At 48.8% G+C, this 19,981-nt stretch overlaps 1 protein-coding gene and 1 long non-coding RNA gene across 4 annotated transcripts in view; one reads left to right on the top strand and one right to left on the bottom strand.

Annotated features, from left to right (window-relative positions):
• FLNB (filamin B, beta) overlaps nucleotides 1-19,779 on the top strand; it is a 130,023-nt gene extending 110,244 nt beyond the window's left edge. For all 3 annotated transcript variants that reach the window (XM_011998389.1, XM_011998391.1, XM_011998390.1), the window contains 7 exons: nucleotides 2,113-2,250; nucleotides 3,285-3,400; nucleotides 6,888-7,020; nucleotides 10,710-10,886; nucleotides 16,002-16,220; nucleotides 17,151-17,354; nucleotides 18,135-19,779. In XM_011998389.1, coding sequence (XP_011853779.1) covers nucleotides 2,113-2,250; nucleotides 3,285-3,400; nucleotides 6,888-7,020; nucleotides 10,710-10,886; nucleotides 16,002-16,220; nucleotides 17,151-17,354; nucleotides 18,135-18,322 — 1,175 coding nt within the window. In that variant the 3' untranslated portion in view covers nucleotides 18,323-19,779. The remainder of the gene's footprint in view (nucleotides 1-2,112; nucleotides 2,251-3,284; nucleotides 3,401-6,887; nucleotides 7,021-10,709; nucleotides 10,887-16,001; nucleotides 16,221-17,150; nucleotides 17,355-18,134) is intronic.
• On the bottom strand, nucleotides 10,102-18,195 carry LOC105552666. The gene is made up of 2 exons (XR_001008053.1): nucleotides 18,054-18,195; nucleotides 10,102-13,677 (listed from the first exon to the last, which is right to left on the bottom strand). It is a non-coding gene; the product is annotated as an uncharacterized LOC105552666 (long non-coding RNA).
• Nucleotides 19,780-19,981: the final 202 nt, after the last annotated feature.

Raw genomic sequence — 19,981 nt, 5'->3', positions numbered from 1 at the left:
TATGCCTCACAGTTGTGGAGGCCGGAAGTCCAAGATCAGGTACTAGCATGGCCAGATTGTGGTGAGGGCCCTCTTCCAGGTTGAAGACTGACAGCGTCCCCTTGTATCATCACACGCTGGAGAGCAGCGGGAGCAAGCTGTCTGAGACTCTTATAAGGCCACTGATCCCATCACAGGGTCACTCCATTTTCCTGACCTTATTTAATCCTAATTGCCTCCCCAAGGCCCCACCTCTTAATCCCGTCACATTGTTGGGGATAGGGTTTCAATATTCGAATTTTGGAGGGACACAAACATTCAGTTCATAACATGGGTGACCCTCTTTTCAACCTCCCTTCCCTTTTCTGTCCTCAGGGGTCAGAGTCATGAACTGCTCTGCCCAGATCCTGTGGGGCTGGAGGGTGCAGTTTCATACTGGCTCTAGGTGATGGCAGTGCTCCGTGCCCCGCCTGCGGCCACCTGGCCTCACCACGGCAGTACAGGCACAGTCGTTGGCATGACGTGAGCAGCTCACGTAGAGTGATGTGGTCTTGTGTCCTAGCGCTGGTGACCCGAGACATTGCTTTTCTGAAAGTATGGCCCCTGGTCTTTGGTTTGCTCAAAGCTTTGCTCACGCATGGTTTCCCTTTTGCCATTGGGACTGACGAATGTTCACCTTTTTCTCTAACTTTGTCTTGTTGCCTAATAGAAATACCAAAGCTTCTTGACAGTAAGGGATGACGGCTCTTGTTTTCTACCCTTCCCTACCTGTGGAAAGGAGCCCATCTATGCATGATGGATGACCACGTCACCTTTGGCAAGAAGTCTCAGTGCCCCTAGCATGGGTGGCCTGAAGGTCCCTGCCCACTCCATGCTGGCCACAGGAGGGCAGGCACCCAGCCTGAAGGGAAGGAAATCTGGGCACCCCATGTCCACTGGGCTGCGTACACCTTGCTCTCGGCTGCTTGCCCTGCATGTCCTGCCCCGTCTCAGGCCCTTGCCCTAACCCTCTTCTCTCCCCCAACCTCCCTCCCTCTTTCAGAAATCAACAGCAGTGATATGTCGGCCCACGTCACCAGCCCCTCTGGCCGTGTGACTGAAGCGGAGATTGTACCCATGGGGAAGAACTCGCACTGCGTCCGGTTTGTGCCCCAGGAGATGGGTGTGCACACGGTCAGCGTCAAGTACCGCGGGCAGCACGTCACTGGCAGCCCCTTCCAGTTCACTGTGGGGCCACTTGGTGAAGGAGGTGCCCACAAGGTGCGGGCAGGAGGCCCTGGCCTGGAGAGAGGAGAAGCGGGAGTCCCAGGTGAGCATTCCGGGCAGGATTTTCACCTGGGAGGAATATGAGTTGAACCCAGGCAGTGTGGGCACCCACATACTTTTTTGCCCTATTCGAAAGAGAAGACTTCTGATAGGTGGCATTAAGGGGCATTCTTTAAAACAAGGCATTTGTGACTAAGTCTGGCACACTTTGTGTGCTCACGTAAAGCCAAACAAGTTTCTTACTGGGAGCCTCCTTGGTGCCTGTAACTTACTAGTGTGCATCTGAGTCTTTAATTGGGGAGCAGAGTAATACTGTTTCCAGAGCATCTTTCAGGGCTGATGTTCTGTGGAACACACTAGAAAGCTACAAAACTGACTATAAGCATCCTTTCCTAAGGTTGCTGCTGGTGGGAAGATCTGTGGGGAAAAAATGGAACATTCTCATCTTTTTCTGGCTTGGTTAGGGTGTATTCACATTTTTAAAAATTTTTATTTAATATTTTTTTTCTTTCCTTTTTTTGTTAGAGATGAGGTTCCACTATCTTACTCAGGCTGGTCTTAAACTCCTGGGCTCCTGTGACCCTCCTGCCTTGGCCTCCCAAAGTGCTGGGATTACAGGCATGAGCCACTGCGCCCAGCCTGTTAAGATGTCTTCAAGAGTACTCCAGATGTCCTATGAATTTAGATATCGCTAGTGATGCTTAGGAAACTTCAATGATGGCCCTTGCTTGGTTTCTCCTTGGGGTGAGAGAAAGAGAAAAGGGCTAGCAACAAACGAAACCTAGCGCTGCAGGTTTGAACAAGAATAGAAGAGGGGCAGGGGCTCTGTGGGGCTCAGTCACTAACCAGGTGTCTCTTTGCTCTCAGCTGAGTTCAGCATTTGGACCCGGGAAGCAGGTGCTGGAGGCCTCTCCATCGCTGTTGAGGGCCCCAGTAAGGCTGAGATTACATTCGATGACCATAAAAATGGGTCGTGCGGTGTGTCTTATATTGCCCAAGAGCCTGGTATGTATTCAGGGTTCACAAGAGGACATTTTCCTTGTTTGAACATGGTTAGGTTGCAAGGAACAGAAATCCATCAAGTTTGCTGAAGTCAATGGGGATTCTATGTGTATGGGCACATGGGAGAGCCTCCTAGAAATCCAGTTGCAAGATACATGGCCAGACCTCCTAAGGGTGGGAACGCTTGTTCTGGTTGCCTCTTGTCTTTCTCCATTAGCCTCTCTGCTTCTTGCTTTCATTCAATTGCTCCATTCTTTCCACCAACCGGCCTTTGTCTGCCCACCCATGGCTACCTTGGCTGGCTGCCCCAGAAGAGTGACCTTGGCATCTGAGCTCCCTCTGTCAGGAGTTCTTAACCTTTTGTGTGCCATTAACTCTTGCCATCTGGCGAAGCCTATGGAGACTGTTCTTGGGATAATGTTTTAAAACACATAAAATGAAATATGTCACATTATAAAGGAAATCAATGATACTAAATACAGTTACCAAAATCTTATAAGAACAAATATGCAACATAGAAACATGCATATCTTCATTAATACATTAAGTCATAAGATTTGGTGACAATATATTAACTGTCATCAAAGTAGCAAAGTAATAAGTGAAAATGATATGTCAAAATAACTGTAAAATGACATAAAAACATCTATAATTTTTAATGATGATATAAGTAATATGTACTTACAATGTGTTGTGATTTCTTGTCAACATTTCTGAAGAAAGGACATGGTAAATTTCAGTTAGTGGATGGTGAAAATTAAAATGTAGTTTTTTTCCCATTCAAGTCCATGGATCTCCTGAATTCAATACACAGGCCATCTGGGGACCCTGTGGGCCCCGGTTAAGAGTCCCTGGCCTTGCCCCACTAAGGAAATCATATTGGCCCAGCCTCAGCCAGGCAACTCCCACTCAACCAATCAGCTGTGGCCATTGAGGAGGGCTAGGTCTCTCTGAAGGCATTTTAGCCCTTGGTGAGAAGCAAGAGGTCACTCTGGGTTCAGAGTCTCTGAAATGATGGGACTTTCCTGTCCTCATAGGTAACTACGAGGTGTCCATCAAGTTCAATGATGAGCACATTCCGGACAGCCCCTACCTGGTGCCGGTCATCGCGCCCTCTGACGACGCCCGCCGCCTCACTGTTATGAGCCTTCAGGTGAGATGCAAGGAAGCATCCATCTCCTTGGCCACAGGCCGCCAGTGAGACCCCTGGACTCCTGAGGCCGCTTCAATGTCCCCTTAGGTGCTGAGGCCCCTTCTCACATTTTGACCACAGATGTCACCCAGTCACTGGGGAGCTTTCCTGCGGCAGAGTCAACTCCCCATACATTTAGGGCAGTTGACACTTGGGGCGAGCAAAAACAGAGCCACAGTCAACAACACACCTTAATGTTTGGGGACAAGTTTGTTTTTAAAGGTTTATTTAAGAGAAACAAAGGAAGCCTGTTCATAATTGGTTAAGGGATAACAAGGGCTTTCAAAACAAAACCAACACAAAAATAACAGTGCAGTGATGTTTTAGCCTGCTGTTGTTGGCTGCCCTTCCTCAAGAAAGACAGTTGCAATTTATTATGATTCATTTATAATAAGTGTGCAGGGAACTATGTTAAGAGCTTTATCAGTGTTACCTCAGGAAATCCTTGCAATAGCCTGACAAGTAGGTTCTCTTGACCCCATTTTAATGATGGAAAAACAGGGGTACAAGGAGGTTTTGTCCACTGGGAACCGCTAGTATGAGGCAGAGCAGAGGCAGTGTGGCTCCAGAACCTGTATTTTTGTTTGTTATTGTTGTTGAAACAGAGTCTCACTCTGTCATCCAGGCTAGAGTGCAGTGGCATGATCTTGGCTCACTGAAACCTCTGCCTTCCAGGTTCAAGTGATTCTTCTGCCTCAGCCTCCTGAGTAGCTGAGACTCCAGGCGTGCACCATCACACTCAGCTAATTTTTGTGTTTTTCTTAGAGATGGGGTTTCGCCATGTGGGCCAGGCTGGTCTCAAACTCCTGACCTGAGGTGATCCGCCCCACCCCCCTCAACCTCCCAAAGTGCTGGGATTACAGGCATGAGCCACTGTGCCCGGCCAGAACCTGTGCCCTTAACTACAACCTCTCTAACCCCCACCTGTCGTTGTGGCACACGGTTGCATAGTCCATCCCATTAGGATACCAGGAGATGCAACGTTTCTCATCGTCCTAAACAGGTCACTTAATTCAAGGTTGCACTAGCACCTTCAGCCAAACGAAGAACCATCAGGGATGCCTCTGGGTTTTTGCCCAGGACACTGAAAAATAATTAGGTGTCTGAATTGGGAGTAGCAATTAAGTTGTGAAATAACATTGAAATCCCAAAGTATGATTTCTGGGTAAGAGTTTCTAAATAGCCTTGAGCTGCCCCCAGTTCTTGAAAATATTGGATTCATTAAAATCCAATCTGATGTCTAAGATCAGTGATATGATTGGCTCTAGTTCCCTACACTTGGTTTACATTTGAGATTCTAATCTTACTCTGAGGGGAACTGGGATACCTCCAGTAGTTCCAAACGTTAGTGTTTCATTTAGGGACGTAAACAGAACCCAGACCAGACTCAGTCCACACATTGAAGCGGCCTCATCCAGAGAATACCAAGGGTACTAACTGGTTACTGTGGTGTAGATGTTTTTCTTGTGTTTCATTTAAAGGCTTCTTAACAGAAGTGTCTTTTGTGACCGACTTAACTGAAACCTACAGAGGGAGATAAACCCAGCACTTGTTGAGGGCAGGAGCTGCCCTCATGCATCTCGAAGATTTCTTTCGAATCTTCCGAGGCATTTATCTCCCTCTTGAGGATTTAGTGGCAAGCGGAATCAGGTAATGTAAATTATGCTGTCTAAAAGGAGCTGGTTTGGAAAAATCCTCTCCAGGAAGCTTTTCTGTAGAGTCCTCTCGTCATAGCTGGGTCATAAATGTTTCAGTAAGTACACAGCAGGCTGTTTCTCAAACTTTTGTAACCAGCTGCTGCCGCAGGAGGGGCGTGTTCATCAGCACGCCCCCTGTTCTTCCCGGGTCATTTGATGCCGAGTGATATGGAAATTATTGATCAGAGATTTCGCAGAGGCCCACGCAGCAACATCTGGGGCTGGTTAGCAAAGACAGGCATGTATCATTTTGTCTTGCTTTTGAGACTTTCTAGGAAATGGGAGTAGGCTGGCATTTGGGGTGGGGGTGGGATGGGAGTGATCTGGTGATCAAAGACTTTCTAATTCTGTGTTCCATCCACCTTCCTCAGTCTCTATCCCTTAGGGCAGCACAGTCCAATAGTAGGTTCTGCCGTGATCAAAATGCTCCAAGTTTATGCTGTGCAGCATGATAGCCACTAACCACATGCGACCATTGAACATCTGAAATGTGGCCAGAGGAACCAAGGAGCTGGACGTTTAGTTTTATTTAAGTGCATTAAATTGAAATATATGTATATATGGCCACATGTGGCTGGTGACTACCAAATTAGCCAGTGCAGCTTTGGGACCTTGCCATGAAGATGTGGTTCTTGGACCAGTTCTTGGACCTCAGCATCACCTGAGAACTTCAGTCCCAGACCCACTGGATCAGAATCTGTGTTTTAATAAGATCCCCAGATGGTTTGCTTACACATAAAGCATGAACCATGCTGCTTTAGAGTTATTGCCTGAGGAGTGGCTGTCTGACCAAGTCTAAATCAAAATTACTGACTTGTAAAATGCTGCTGTTCGGGATTGGCCAGTCTTAAAATATCTCCAATGTTGTTGCTCAGCTTTGTTCTTAACCATCTGAACTTCTGATCCCCTCCTCCCAGAGGAGGAGATAGTTTCCAAGACAAAGTATGGGGAGTGAAACTGATCCAGAGAAGAGCAAAAGCTATGTCTTTCTATGACTTCTTGTGGGGATACAACCTCTAAATGCATATTACTATTTAATAAGCTTATGTTTTCAAGCCTCTCTGTGTATGGACTAGGCCCTGTGCTGAATGTTTTGCATGCACAGCTTAATTTGATCTTTATAGTAGCCCTCAAGATGGATCGTTATTATGCCCATTTTACAGATGAGGAAACCAAGACTCGAAGAGGTTTGGCAACCTGGATATATAGCTAGGAAATGGTAGGAAATCCAGGGCTGATTTGTAACTGCTATGGAGTACCGCCTTCTTTGCACATGTGGCCCTTTATAATATGTTCCTCCAGGTCTGCCCTTGAGATAACAAACAGCATAACATAAAACTGTGTTTGTGTTCGTGAGTGCGTGACTTTGTTAGCTGCCAGTATCCTCCTAAAAGAGGATACTTTTTTGACCTGGAACATACTGGGTTTTCTGGCCTGCATAGGTGTTATTTTGAATGCTGAGATGATAGTCCTTTTGACCAGGATGTCTCAAGTATCCAAACCTAGAAATCATCTCTTCCAGGCTGTATCAAGATGGTTTGCATAGGAGACCATGCAGATGCACGTCTCTGCTGTCTTACGTTAAAAATGCAGAATGGCTCACCTGCTCTTTTGTTGTCATATGTTATATAGAAAAACATTCTGGGCCTATTTGCATGAGAACTGTCACCCAGAGTTTTGGGTAGGGTCAGTGTGTGCCACTGAACAGGAACGCTGAGGGCCATAACCTGTCTAATGTATTAAATTCTCAGGAATCGGGATTAAAAGTTAACCAGCCAGCATCCTTTGCTATAAGGTTGAATGGCGCAAAAGGCAAGATTGATGCAAAGGTGCACAGCCCCTCTGGAGCCGTGGAGGAGTGCCACGTGTCTGAGCTGGAGCCAGGTGAGCAGGAGGCCTGCTGGGGGGTCCTAGCACCAGCACTTTCCAGCAGAATGTTCTTGTAAATGTGCGTCCCAAAGGAGGGCTGATCGGTTTCATTACTGCCCGTGAGTAGTGGATTCCCTTTGCTGTTGCCAGATGTTGTTTATAAATTAGCGTTTAAACCTGTACCAGGAATAGGCAGACCCTTTACCCTGGGAGAGAATTCTCATTCTTTCTTTCTTTTTTAAACAAATGCTGGGCAGGGTGCAGTGCCCTAACCTGGGAGGCCAAGGCTGCCGTGAGCTATGATTGTGCCACTGAACTCCAGCCTGGGCGACAGAGCGAGACCCTGTCCCAAAAAAAAAAAAAAAAAAAAAAAAAAACAAGAAGCATACACACACAACACAAAAACAAATGCTGCTTTGTTTTCTGTTAGTTTTTCAGATTCCTTTTGCATGACATTGATCATGATTTTTCTTACATATTGTAACAACATCTTATAGATTTTTATTATATCGTTGACCTTATGACGTGAGTAAGCATACTTCACTTTACTCTAAGGGAAAGGTAGGTTAATGTTCTGTAAATTAAAAAAGAAAATCTGGGTCTCTAGGCCCTAATGTCCTAAGATTTTTCTTGCTTGGTGCCTTGGTATATGGATTTAATCAACTTTAAAGAGACAGTGTTACCGGTGAACATAATACATTTATTAAGTGTCAGAAACTTGAAGGAAGGTATAGGGCTCAAAGAGTTGCTCACAGTTTGTGAAGTCCTGGCCAAAAAGCAGATGATGACCCCAGATGATCGCCATTACCACAGGAGAACTGAGAAGCAAGTGGTAAAGATGGTCAGAGCAGGAGAGAGAAATAGTTTCTGCCTTGGTGAGTTCAGGAGAGCTTCTCAGAGGAGGTGACATTTGGTGTGGGCCTTGATGTATGAGGGGGAGACCTATGATCACTGCCTTATAGGGCATTTGTTGTGTGCCTGGCTATATTTGTATAGTGTAGTTGGAAATCTAGGCTCTGACCAGGCATGGTGGCTCACATCTGTAATCCTAGCACTTTGGGAGGATCAGTTGAGCCCAGGAGTTTGGGACCAGCCTGGGCAGCATAGTGAGACCCCTTCTCTACAAAAATAAAGTAAAAAAAAAATTAGCCGGGCGCGGTGGCTCACGCCTGTAATCCCAGCACTTTGGGAGGCCAAGGCGGGTGGATCACAAGGTCAGGAGATCGAGACCACGGTGAAACCCCGTCTCTACTAAAAATACAAAAAATTAGCTGGGCGCGGTGGTGGGTGCCTGTAGTCCCAGCTACTCAGGAGGCTGAGGCAGGAGAATGGCGTGAACCCGGGAGGCAGAGCTTGCAGTGAGCCGAGATCGTGCCACTGCACTCCGACAGAGCAAAAAAAAAAAAAAAAAAATTAGCCAGGCACGGTGGCACACACCTGTAGTCTACTTGTGAGGGATGAGGTGGGAGGATTGCTTATGCCCAGGAGGTCGAGACTGCTGTGAGCTGTGTCATGCCACTGTAGTCCAGCCTGGGTAATGCAGCAAGACCCTGTCTCAAAAAGAAAGAAAAAGAAATGTAGGCTCTGTGTGAACATTGAGATCTATGTTTCCCAGTAGTCAGAAAGGGCAGTGGGGAGCCTCAGGAGGAACAAGTGTGAAGGATGGGGTCAGATCCCGGTTTTCGTCTGAAAGGCCAGGTGGTGAGCTGGTGCTCCCAGAGTGGTCCATTTGAGAAAGCAGCAGCACTGGAAATGGAGAAGGCCAGAGCGCTATGGTAGCCGTAGAGAATGAGAGAGAGAACCCATTCCAAAATGTTCCGTGTAGCTTAGTGATTGGGCAGCAGATGACAGTACAGTTGTCAGAACTAGGGCCAGCCAGGCAGAGGGTGGGTGAGGATTGGTCAGGGCCTTAAAGGGTTTAATATTTTGCTTTGAGGGGTTTTGAAGGATCCCCGATACCCACATGGAGATGTTTACTAGATCACTGTGAGGTTTGGTGGCCTCAGCCCCAACAGTCCCTCACAGGGTACCCTCCCTCTTCTCTTAAAGCCAATGTGCTTCAGGAGAAGCTGGCTCCGCCCCAGGCAGGATTTGAACCCCTACAGATGTATGAGATCATTAGCATGACACAGTTACTATTGATTGTAAATTACAAGATGCCCAGCTCAAGCCAACTCACACAATAAAGGGGCCCAGTGAGTTGCATAACTGGAAAGTTCAAGAGATCCAAGATGGGTTTCAGCGATTTGATTTGGTCATTGAGCTGGGCCCTGCAAGGCCTCAAATATCTCAGCTGTTCTGCTTTGTGGGCCTGGTTCTGAGGCTGGCCTTCCTCTTGGTGGCAGGATGGCTCCAGCAGCACCAGATGTCCCACCTTCACGCCACATCAGTTAAGAATCCTCTCAGGATTCTTAGAAGTCGAGAGGCTCCTTTTCCCAGAAGTCTGCAGCACATCTCCCTTCCCATCTCACTGACCTGGACACATGCCCACTGCTGAGTCATTGCCTGTGGCTAAAGAAGTGCCATGTGTTCATTGACGAGGGCTTAGCGAAGGATTTTTCCCTGATCCACTCAGGGACTACACTTGGATGTGGCGGTAGAGCCGGCTTCCCCTAAAGCACATTGGCTCTCAGGGAGGCAGATGGGGACCTAGCTAGGGGACTGTTGGGGGATGTTCAGTGCCAAAGGATGTAGGGTGCACAGCTCCATGGAGATGCACCTCTGTAGAGACCTCCAGAGGCAGGGAGAAGAGCTTTGGGGAACACAAATTCTGAGAGGGATGAAGAGTCCTAGGAGCCAGGGAGAGACTGAGAGACTACCTGGAGAGGTAGGAGGAGAACAGGCTCTGCACCCCGGGCAGGAGGGCTTCAAGGAGGAAGTGGTGGTCAGGTGGTGCACAATGAGTAGATGTTCTAGGTGCCCATTTCAGTTAACAGATTACCTTGCTACATGCTGTGACCCAAACGCACAGCCAAAAACCTGCCCTGTGGGGCAGTTCCTAGCTTTGAGCTTAATTAAGGAGCATTAATGCCAGTTGGAACCATTTTTCCCCCTTCAACTGGCCACATAGAGAAACGTAGAAGAAGCGAGGTTTTCTTTTTTCCCTTCATATGTATTCTTTTTTAATTCTTGTTATGCCTTCCCAAAACAGAGACTTTCAACAGTAGTTAGAATGGCCATCTCCCAACATTTAAAAAAAACTGAACCCCCGCAATGGGTGAATGAAGTAAAGGATAGTAACCTAGAGTTCAGCTGAGTAGGCCACTGTGGAGCCTTAAGTGGTGAGGTCTTCCAATTTCAGAGTGATGTGTCTTCAACTTGTATCATCGTTTTAGTGGAAAAACATCATTTAATTTTGGTGAAATGAGATTCATCTCGTGACAGGATTAGTAACAGCACTCACAGAATTTCACATTCAAAAAGTGAGGTTTTCTAAAGAAAGGAAGGGTTCTTCTGGGGCAGGGGTCAGAGTCTTGTCCTGTGTTTATAGGATTTGCGATGTGGATGTGTTTTCCTTGGGGTTGATGAGGGATACCCAGGGGGGTCCGTCTGGTTCTGAAATCCAGGATGCTGAGTGCCAGGCTCCCTGTAGAACTGTTGATTTTAAATGGGCCATCTCGGGTTGGCCTCCATCCTTTGTCCTCACTGAACTCGGGGGTGTCCATTTGCCTGATTTCACCCTGTGCCTTTGCTCATTCTTCTAGATAAGTACGCTGTTCGCTTCATCCCTCATGAGAATGGTGTTCACACCATCGATGTCAAGTTCAATGGGAGCCACGTGGTTGGAAGCCCCTTCAAAGTGCGCGTTGGGGAGCCCGGACAAGCGGGGAACCCTGCCCTGGTGTCCGCCTATGGTGCAGGACTCGAAGGGGGCACCACAGGTAACCCACTCCTCTGCTTCTTGAAGCCTTAACTGAACCAGCTCCAGGGACAAGCCAGATGGAAATCCTCAAGCCCCATGGAAGCTTTTTACACGCGCTTTCCATGGAAGCTGGGGTCATGCACACTTTGGAGGCGCTTGCTGTCCAAAGCTGTTTTGGGAGTTGCGGTTTGGCCCGTGATAAATTCAGAGTAAGAGCTTGATGGCTGTGTTGTCACACCTCATTACTGTTAGTTGTGATTCAGATTTCTTCCTCTGCCAGGTTTCTTGACTTTCAGAACAGGATGCTGATAGTCAGGGAACACAGCACAGTGTCATTAATTTTGAGGGTTTCTTTGCCTACACAGAATTCATGATGCGTCCAAGGGGGCTCCTACCCATCTGTTCTTTCATGGTACCGGGCTCCCAGAAGTGCACTGAAGCAGCAGTAAGACCTGTCCCAGCCTATCTCCTCCTCTTTTTACTCTCAGATCTTAATGGAGGAGGAGAAAAGACTGAAATGGTCAAAGAATTCTGAAGCTTTTTGGACCCATTGCAATTTATTTTTATTCTTTGCCACAGATGGGACATGTTTGATTGTGAAAAATACAGGCAGCGAAGAAGTAAATAAAGTGGGACTCACTCCATCTTCTCTCCTCCTCCCCCACCTGGGTCCAGAAGCAAACGGTTCCAGGAAGGGAGGGCCTTCACCCTGTCTGTCATCTCATTGTCTGTCTTCATTCTTGGTTGCTGGGTTGGTTAGCTAATCGGTTCATTAGACAAGCAGACACAGAGTTTTGCTTTTGTCTTACAGAAGGAATCTTACTGCATCTACTGTGATACAGCTTGTGTTTTTGCTTTGACCTCTTAAAGATCTTTCCATGTCAGAACAGATCTTTCCCTCCTTTTCCTGGCTGTGTGAGAATTCCTGCTGTGAATCACGGTTATTTGAACAGGTGGCATCGGGTGGCATGCAGTGAGTGCGTCACTGTTACGGAGGCTGCCAGGGTGGAGAGCCGGCCCTTAGTCTCTGCAGGGGAAGTGCGCAGTGTGGACTCACTGGGGCATGTTTGCATTTGGTGTTACTTTGGACCCCCTTGGGAAAGCAATATGTCCGGGTTTCTTGAGTCTCTCGTGTGTGTACCCCCACCCCGCATAAGGAGAGTGGGATGGAGCAGACTTGCCTTCCAGGGGTGAGGGGTGAGTGGCTGCATGGTTGCCTGGCATCCAGCCCCAGGAGCAAGTGTCCTGTGTGGCCAAGGGGCCCTCTCCAGGTGCAGGAGTGACTGGTGGGCTGGCAGGCTGCCCGGGACTCTGACCAAAGCAGTGGCCTCAGCAAAGCCACCCACAGGGGTGGTGTGAGTGCTGCCAGACTCCCCAGGCAAATCCAGTCTGGCTCCACCCTGAACTCTGGGCCTGCAGCTTGCCTTTTGTGAAAGGCATGGTATCATTTTACCGTAAGTGATGTCCATTTTACAGATGTGGAAAGTGAGGTGCAGAGGTTGAGTCACTCCCCAAACAAACACTCCCCCAAAAAGCAGTCAGCTGGGAGGAGGCAGAACCAGGAATCCATCCAAATCTGTGACCTCAGAGCCTGTGCGCTGAACCCCCGAGCTTGGCCCCCTCTCTAAGTGGCTGGCTCACCCAGAGGCAGTGACTGCATCCCTAGCCCACTTTGGGGTGTCCTAAACCAGGACCCTGTCCTCCCAGCTGCTCAGGAGTACTTTCCAGGCAGCAGTACTGGCAATTGGGCCCTGACAAGCTACTCACCTTTGAGGGCCCAGGTGGGGTCCTCTAGGCACTTGGAGCGCGTGGCAGGCTTCAGGCCAGGCCCCACAGCAGCTGCTGGGGTCTCCCACACTGGCCAGGAAGCATCTCACCTTCCTGCTGGCTCATGCGGCTGTGCCTGGGCCCTCTCCCATTTCCTTTTGGCTGTTCACACACCTTTTGGGAGCTTAGGTTTCAGGCTGTGCTCTGCAAGTGCTGGACGCTGCTGAGAGAAGGAGCTGCTCTTGCAGGGAAGCTCCCAGCCAGGAGGGGAGAGGTACAGAACCGCCTGCTTCAAACCCTGTGTAAATATTGCTCTTGTCACAGGGAAGGCGTCTTGTTTTTCCAGCCCTCCTGCTCCCAAGCCTTTCCCTAAATATCCATTCTGAGATTACACAGCTGCAGTGTGCATGGAATGAAAAGGTATCTGTGCTCGGCTGCCAGAGTGCCCAGTATCCTGACCTTCTGAACAAAGCAAACCTCCCTCTGTTTTTATGGGTGAGTTTGCTGTATCTCTTGGCTCAAGCTTTAAATGGTCCATTCTGTAGATTTTGGAATAGGGGAATGTGGAGAATTTGAGGCGGGACCCTGCTGGAGGAGGCTTGAGAGGCTGGGAGATAGACCAGGGAGCTCCCAATTCTTTGGAGCCGCTGAGCAATTTTCCTAATAAAATGATCCAGGAACCCCAGTGTGCTCGGGGTATACCAGAAGGGCCTCCTTCCCTCCTTCTATCCCCTTACCTGCCTTGAAGAACAAGAGGTGCTGCATTTAATGTGCATTAAACTCACAGGAACTGGGCCGGACGTATTTGAGGGGGTGGGGGAAGACCGCCGTGCCCAGAGATGTTTTGTGGTGTCAGATACAGGTTGTAGCTAGAGGCAGTGGTGACAGACTTCTGCTTGTGGACTTTTTTCTTCCATCTTCTCTCAGGTAAGTGCTTTAGCTCCAAGTTGGACAGACTTTATGTTTAAATCCCAGTTCTGCTGGTCCCCAGCCGTGTGACTCCAGATGAATTATCTGACTTCACTGTGCCTCTGCTTCCTTTCCTGCAAAACAGGAATAATAACGGGACCCACCTAATAGGCTTGTTTGGAGCCATAGAGGAGGTAACAGCCAAGTAATAGCTCTTGTCCCACAAGCCCTGATTTATCTTTTCCCACCTTGTCTTCCCTGCCCTTTTGGACCCTCACAGTCAAGATGAACTGATTTTTGGTTGGTCAAAATATTGCATTAGGGCCAAATGGGTGCGGTGGCTCATGCCTGTAATCCAACCACTTCAGGAGGCCAAGGCAGGAGGATTGCTTGCCCCAGGAGTTTGAGACCAGCCTGGGTGACATAGTAAAACTCCATCTCTACAAAAAAAAATAAAAAATAAAAAAAATAAAGACAAACTTAGGTATGAAACAGCTTGTTAAAAAATGGTGGAACTTTCCCCTGCAGCCACATCATTTCAACTTCACTTTAAAAATATATTTTTGGCCTGGCACAGTGGCTCACACCTGTAATCCTAGCACTTTGGGAGGTGGAGGTGGGAGGATCACTTGAGCCTAGGAGTTTGAGACCAGCCCAGGCAACACAGCAAAACCCCATCTCTACAAAAAAAATTAAAAATTAGCCAGGTGAGGTGGTGCATGCCTGAAGTCCCAGCTACTTTGGAGGCTGAGGCAGGAGGATGGCTTGAGCCTGGAAGATTGAGGCTGCAGTGAGCTGTGATCATGCCACTGTACTCCAACCTGGGCAAAAGAGGAAGACTTTATCTCAAAAAAATATTAATAATAAAGCCAGGTGCATTGGCTCATGCCTATAAGCCCAGCACTTTGGGAGAGCAAGGTGGGCAGATCACTTGCGGTTAGGAGTTCGAGACCAGCCTGGCCAACATGGCGAGACCCTGTCTCTACTAAAAAAATACAAAAATTAGCTGGGCATGGTGGCGAGTGCCTGTAATCCCAGCTACTCAGAAAGCTGAGGCAGGAGAATCGTTTGAACCTGGGAGGCAGAGGTTGCAGTGAGCTGAGATCATGACACTGCACTCCAGCCTGGGCAACAGAGCTTGACTCCATCTCAATCAATCAATCAATAAAATATCTTTCCTTATCGTCACCTTACAGCTGCTTCCTGGATGGACACACTGTCTCCTTGTTGCTCACCTCCCGCTTCTTGCCTACGTAGCCCCTGGCCTCAGAGCTGCTGCTTGAGGGGCTTCTTGGCTGCACAGATTAGATACCATGATGAGGTTGAGATAGTGGGGAGGGTGGACCTTGGGACAGGAGCCTTGAGCTTCCAGGAACAGCTGGGTTGTGTTTGAGAGTCGCACGATAGCAGCTCTTTTGTTTTATTGATATCCAGAACAATAATTCTTTCTCTGGACTAGGAGCTATAATTAAACCAAAATATTTCCCAGCTGGGGCAATGCCTAGAGCTCTGGCAGAAGCACAGCCCTGCCTGGGGATGCTGTGCCAGGCATGCCCCATAGAGGGCACTGTAGCGGGCATGTGCCAGGTCTGATGACTGAAGGAGGCTCTCCCTGGGCCAGCTAAGTTGTTTCAGGGCTGCAGTTAGGGGATCTGAGGCAGCTCCACTGTCCATCCAGGGGTCAAGAGATGAGCCTGGCACCAGAGCCATGCAGACATCGTTCAAACCCAGCTCTACCACTTTCCAGTTGTGTAGCATGACTGGCCCCCTCCCTGAGCCACAGAGTCATTTGTGAAGCAGGAATCGTGGAAAGGATTCCATACCACATGTGTCAATGGTGCTGTGCACAGGACCCAGAGCCGAGTGGGGCACACATGCCCCGTCATCAGGAGCTGCTGTTTTGTTCCTGTGCTTGTTGCTGGAATTCACAGCAAAGTGGGTGGGCTGGCAGGTCACAGTGGCTGCACCCAGTCTGCAGCACAGTGCCTGGGGTGAGGGTTGAGGAGGAAGGGAGGAGATGCTTGGCCTCCCTGGCTTCTCCAAGTCTACCCAGAGAAGAAAGGACGGTCAGAGGGGCCCACGCCTCCCCCACACCCCTGGAGGGAGAGCTGGCTCTGGCGGCTGAAGCAGCATTTCAGGCTCACAGTGTGACTCAGGCTTCTCACCCTCAGCCACAATGGCTTATGCCCAGAGGAGAGAACAGGGTGTCCAGGCTGTTGGTGCTTGTGGGCGAAATGTCAGCCATGCTCCTCCTGCCTCGGCCTGGAAAAGGGAGCCCTCACCCTTCAGGACCTGAGGTTCTCTCTGCCAGAAGTTCAGAGCTAGTGTCGGTGGGTTCCCATGCCACCAGGGTGAGCTCTCTGTGAGGGGACCTATGTGTGTCCCTCACCACGGCCTCAGTGATCCTGGGAAAGCCCTCCGGGCCATCAACACAGCATTTTCTATTCCTTTCTCCCAGGTATCCAGTCGGAATTCTTTATTAACACCACCCGAGCAGGTCCAGGGACATTATCCGTCACCATCGAAGGCCCGTCCAAGGTTAAAATGGATTGCCAGGAAACACCTGAAGGGTACAAAGTCATGTACACCCCCATGGCTCCTGGTAACTACCTGATCGGCGTCAAATACGGTGGGCCCAACCACATTGTGGGCAGTCCCTTCAAGGCCAAGGTGACAGGTAACGATCAACTACCTCCGGAGTTACTCTCCCTTCCTGGGGAGCTGGTTTTGTCAGATCAATCGTAGTGGAAACTATGGATGGTTTTAGATGTGTTAAAGCTACTTTGAACTTTGAATGTCAGTAAATAGTATGAGATGTCAGAGGGCAGTGTTTGCAGCTTACGAAAGTCCACAGAGTGGAGCGTGCAGAAGTTGAGAAAACCTGTTCGGTAGTTTTCTGTCTCTAACAGGAAAGAATAGATATTGAAATCTTACGTATTTGTTTAGATCAGGGCCTGAAAAATCCCCTCATTTCTAATTTTCACTTTAAAAATAATCAAAAGGTTTTATTATACTTATAAAAATGTGTCTCCTCCAAAACACTGGAAAAAAGACCAAACTATGAAAACCAGTTCACAGCCACCACCCAAGGTAACCACCATAGACACTGTAGTAAATCCCTTCCACACGTCATGATTCACTGTTACGTAAAGAATGTAGGTTCCTCGCAGAAAAATTAGAAAATTCACATAGAAAAATCATCCTTTCTCATCCACGGAATCATTTTTTGATATTTCATTATATGTCATCCCAAATTTTACTCTGCTTATACATAGACTATTTTACGTAAACAGAAAGATGTGAATTCCACTGGCACATCTTTGCGGGGATGGGGGCTGGGGGGATTGGGAGGGTTCTAGGCCTTGTCAGCCGAGGCCAGACTCATCCATTTGCCCAGAAAGCCAGATCCTAGTTGTATGGGGGTGGGACCGCAGGGGTTTAGAAGACATTATGGGTGTGAGATACGGGTGTGGTGGCTTTTGTATCCAGGTGTTGGGGTGCGTGGGCTCTCCTGGGGCTACTATGTAGGGTACTCGCCTGTCCTCTGGCTGAGAGACCCCTCTTGATCTGGCCATTCACGCCTGTCCCCCTCCCTCCCGTATCTTAGGCCAGCGTCTGGTTAGCCCCGGCTCAGCCAATGAGACCTCGTCCATCCTGGTGGAGTCAGTGACCAGGTCTTCTACAGAGACCTGCTATAGTGCCATTCCCAAGGCATCCTCGGACGCCAGCAAGGTGACCTCTAAGGGGGCAGGGCTCTCGAAGGCCTTTGTGGGCCAGAAGAGTTCCTTCCTGGTGGACTGCAGCAAAGCTGGTAGGTGTCTCGGCCTTTTCAAGGGTGGGGTGGGGCAGGGGCAGGCTGGACATGCTGGGTACACTGGTCTTCCCTGCTGAGGTCTCCTGCAGTGCCTACCCCCATGTAACCCAGCCATTTGCAAGTAACCATGTTCATGACCCTGTTCTCCTGCACTTAATATTTTTAAATGATTTTCTTCTCTTTTGCCTTTTGAACTTGGGTATTTATTTGGGTTTCAACGGTCGGTTGCCTGGGTTCTGGCATCCAGTACACCTGGGTTGGAAACCTGGTACTGCCACTTCATTCATTCATTCGTTTGTTCATAAAACTTATTTAGCCATTTGACCTCGGAAAGTTATTAAATCTCTTTCCAAAAGTCAGTTTCCTCTTCTCGGAAGTACCTTCCTTAAGGTGCCTGTGAGAGTAAACAAGAAGATTCTCATAGCTAACGCTTAGAATAGCCCTTACTGTGTGCTAGGGTTTGACACCCATCACTCCTTAAACCTCACAACTAGCTCGTGAGGTATGTGTCACTCTCTGTTTACAGATGGGGAAGCTGAGCTAGGGAGAGGTAAGATTCCAGTCTGAGGTCACCCAGGTAGCAAGTGGCAGGGCAGGGATTTGAACCCACACCGTCAGGCTCTATGAGCCTTTGCTTGTAATTGCCACACTCTCCCACCTCTCAGGGACCCCAGCGTTATGGCGGAGGCTCCTTACCTTTGGCTCTCATACTCCCTCCTCTTCCTGTGCCTGTCCTGACGCATCCGAACGGAGTAACCACCTTCTTTTGCCTCCTAGGCTCCAACATGCTGCTGATCGGGGTCCATGGGCCCACCACCCCCTGCGAGGAGGTCTCTATGAAGCATGTAGGCAACCAGCAATACAACGTCACATATGTCGTCAAGGAGCGGGGCGATTATGTGCTGGCTGTGAAGTGGGGGGAGGAACACATCCCTGGCAGCCCTTTTCATGTCACAGTGCCTTAAAACAGTTTTCTCAAATCCTGGGGAGAGTTCTTGTGGTTGCTTTTGTTGCTTGTTTGTAATTCATTTTATACAAAGCCCTCCAGCCTGTCTGTGGGGCTGAAACCCCATCCCTAAAATATTGCTGTTCTAAAGTGCCTTCAGAAATAAGTCCTAGACTGGACTCTCGAGGGACCTGTTGGAGAATCTTGAGAAATGCAAGCTTGTTCAGTGGGCTGAGAAGATCCCAGCCCACTAGGTGCCAACCAGAACTCTTGGTGGAACAGATCACCCACTGCAGCAGACAGACCGGCACACGATGAGACTGACGTTTCAGAAAAACAAAACCGGCTAGCCTGAGCTGCTGGTTCGCTCCTCAGCATTTATGAAACAAGGCTAGGGGAAGGTGGGCAGAGAAAAGGGGGACACCTACTTTGGTTGTCATTTAGCAAAGGGGATGACTTAAAATCAGCTTAATCTCTTTCAGTGCCCGTGTTAATGTATTTGGCTATCAGATCACTAGCACTGCTTTACTGCTCCTCACTGCCAACACCACCATGCTCTGTGGCCTTCTTACGCTTCTCAGAGGGCACAGTGGATGTGGTGGCAGCCGGGCCCGCATGTCTCCCAAGTACCCGTACCCTCGCTCTGATGATTATTTCTTGCAGAGTCACCACACGAGACCATCCCGGCAGTCATGGTTTTGCTTTAGATTTCCAAGTCCGTTTCAGTCCCTTCCTAGGTCTGAAGAGATTCTGCAGTGGTGAGCAGTTCCCCACTTGCCAAAGATCCCTTTTAACCAACACTAGCCCTTGTTTTTAGCACATGCTCCAGCCCTTCATCGGCCTGGGGAGTCTTACCAAAATGTTTAAAGTGACCTCAGGGGGCCCATGGATTAGCGCCCTCATCCCAAGGCCTGTCCCTTGACTTAACACTCCACGCCCGCCCCAGTCAGCTTCATGGCTCACTTTTTCTGGAAAATAATGATCTGTACAGACAGGAAAGAATGAAACTCCTGCCGATCTTTGGCCTGAAAGTTGGGAATGGTGGGGGAGAGGAAGGGCAGCAGCTTATTGGTGGTCTTTTCACCATTTAGCAGAAACAGTGAGAGCTGTGTGGTGCAGAAATACAGAAATGAGGTGTAGGGAATTTTGCCTGCCTTCTGCAGACCTGAGCTGGCTTTGGAATGAGGTTAAAGCGTCAGGGACGTTGCCTGAGCCCAAATGTGTAGTGTGGTCTGGGCAGGCGGACCTTTAGGGTTTGCTGCTTAGTCCTGAGGAAGTGGCCACTGTTGTGGCGGGTGTAGCATATGGGGCGAGTGTTGGGGGTAAAAGCCCACCCTACAGAAACTGGAGCAGCCCGAAGCCTGATGTGAAAGGACCACGGGTGTTGTAAGCTGGGACATGGAAGCCAAACTGGAATCAAACACCGACTGTAAATTGTATCTTATAACTTATTAAATAAAACATTTGCTCCGTAAAGTTCCCTTGGTGTTCTTGGATGCTGTCGCTTCTGAATAAATTGTTTAATCCTAGGAGTTCAACACCACCAGCCTGGGTAACACAGCAAGACCCAACCTCTACAAAAAATTTAAAAAATTAGCCAGCATGGTAATGCATGCCTGTAGTCCCAGCTACTCAGGAGGCGGAGGCAGGAGGATCACTTGAGCCTGAGAGGCCAAGG

Source organism: Mandrillus leucophaeus, unplaced genomic scaffold (assembly GCF_000951045.1).
Source record: "Mandrillus leucophaeus isolate KB7577 unplaced genomic scaffold, Mleu.le_1.0 Scaffold57, whole genome shotgun sequence".
Lineage (NCBI taxonomy): Eukaryota > Metazoa > Chordata > Mammalia > Primates > Cercopithecidae > Mandrillus > Mandrillus leucophaeus.
Note: the sequence above shows the minus strand (reverse complement) of the source record. Positions and strands in the feature narration are given on the sequence as shown.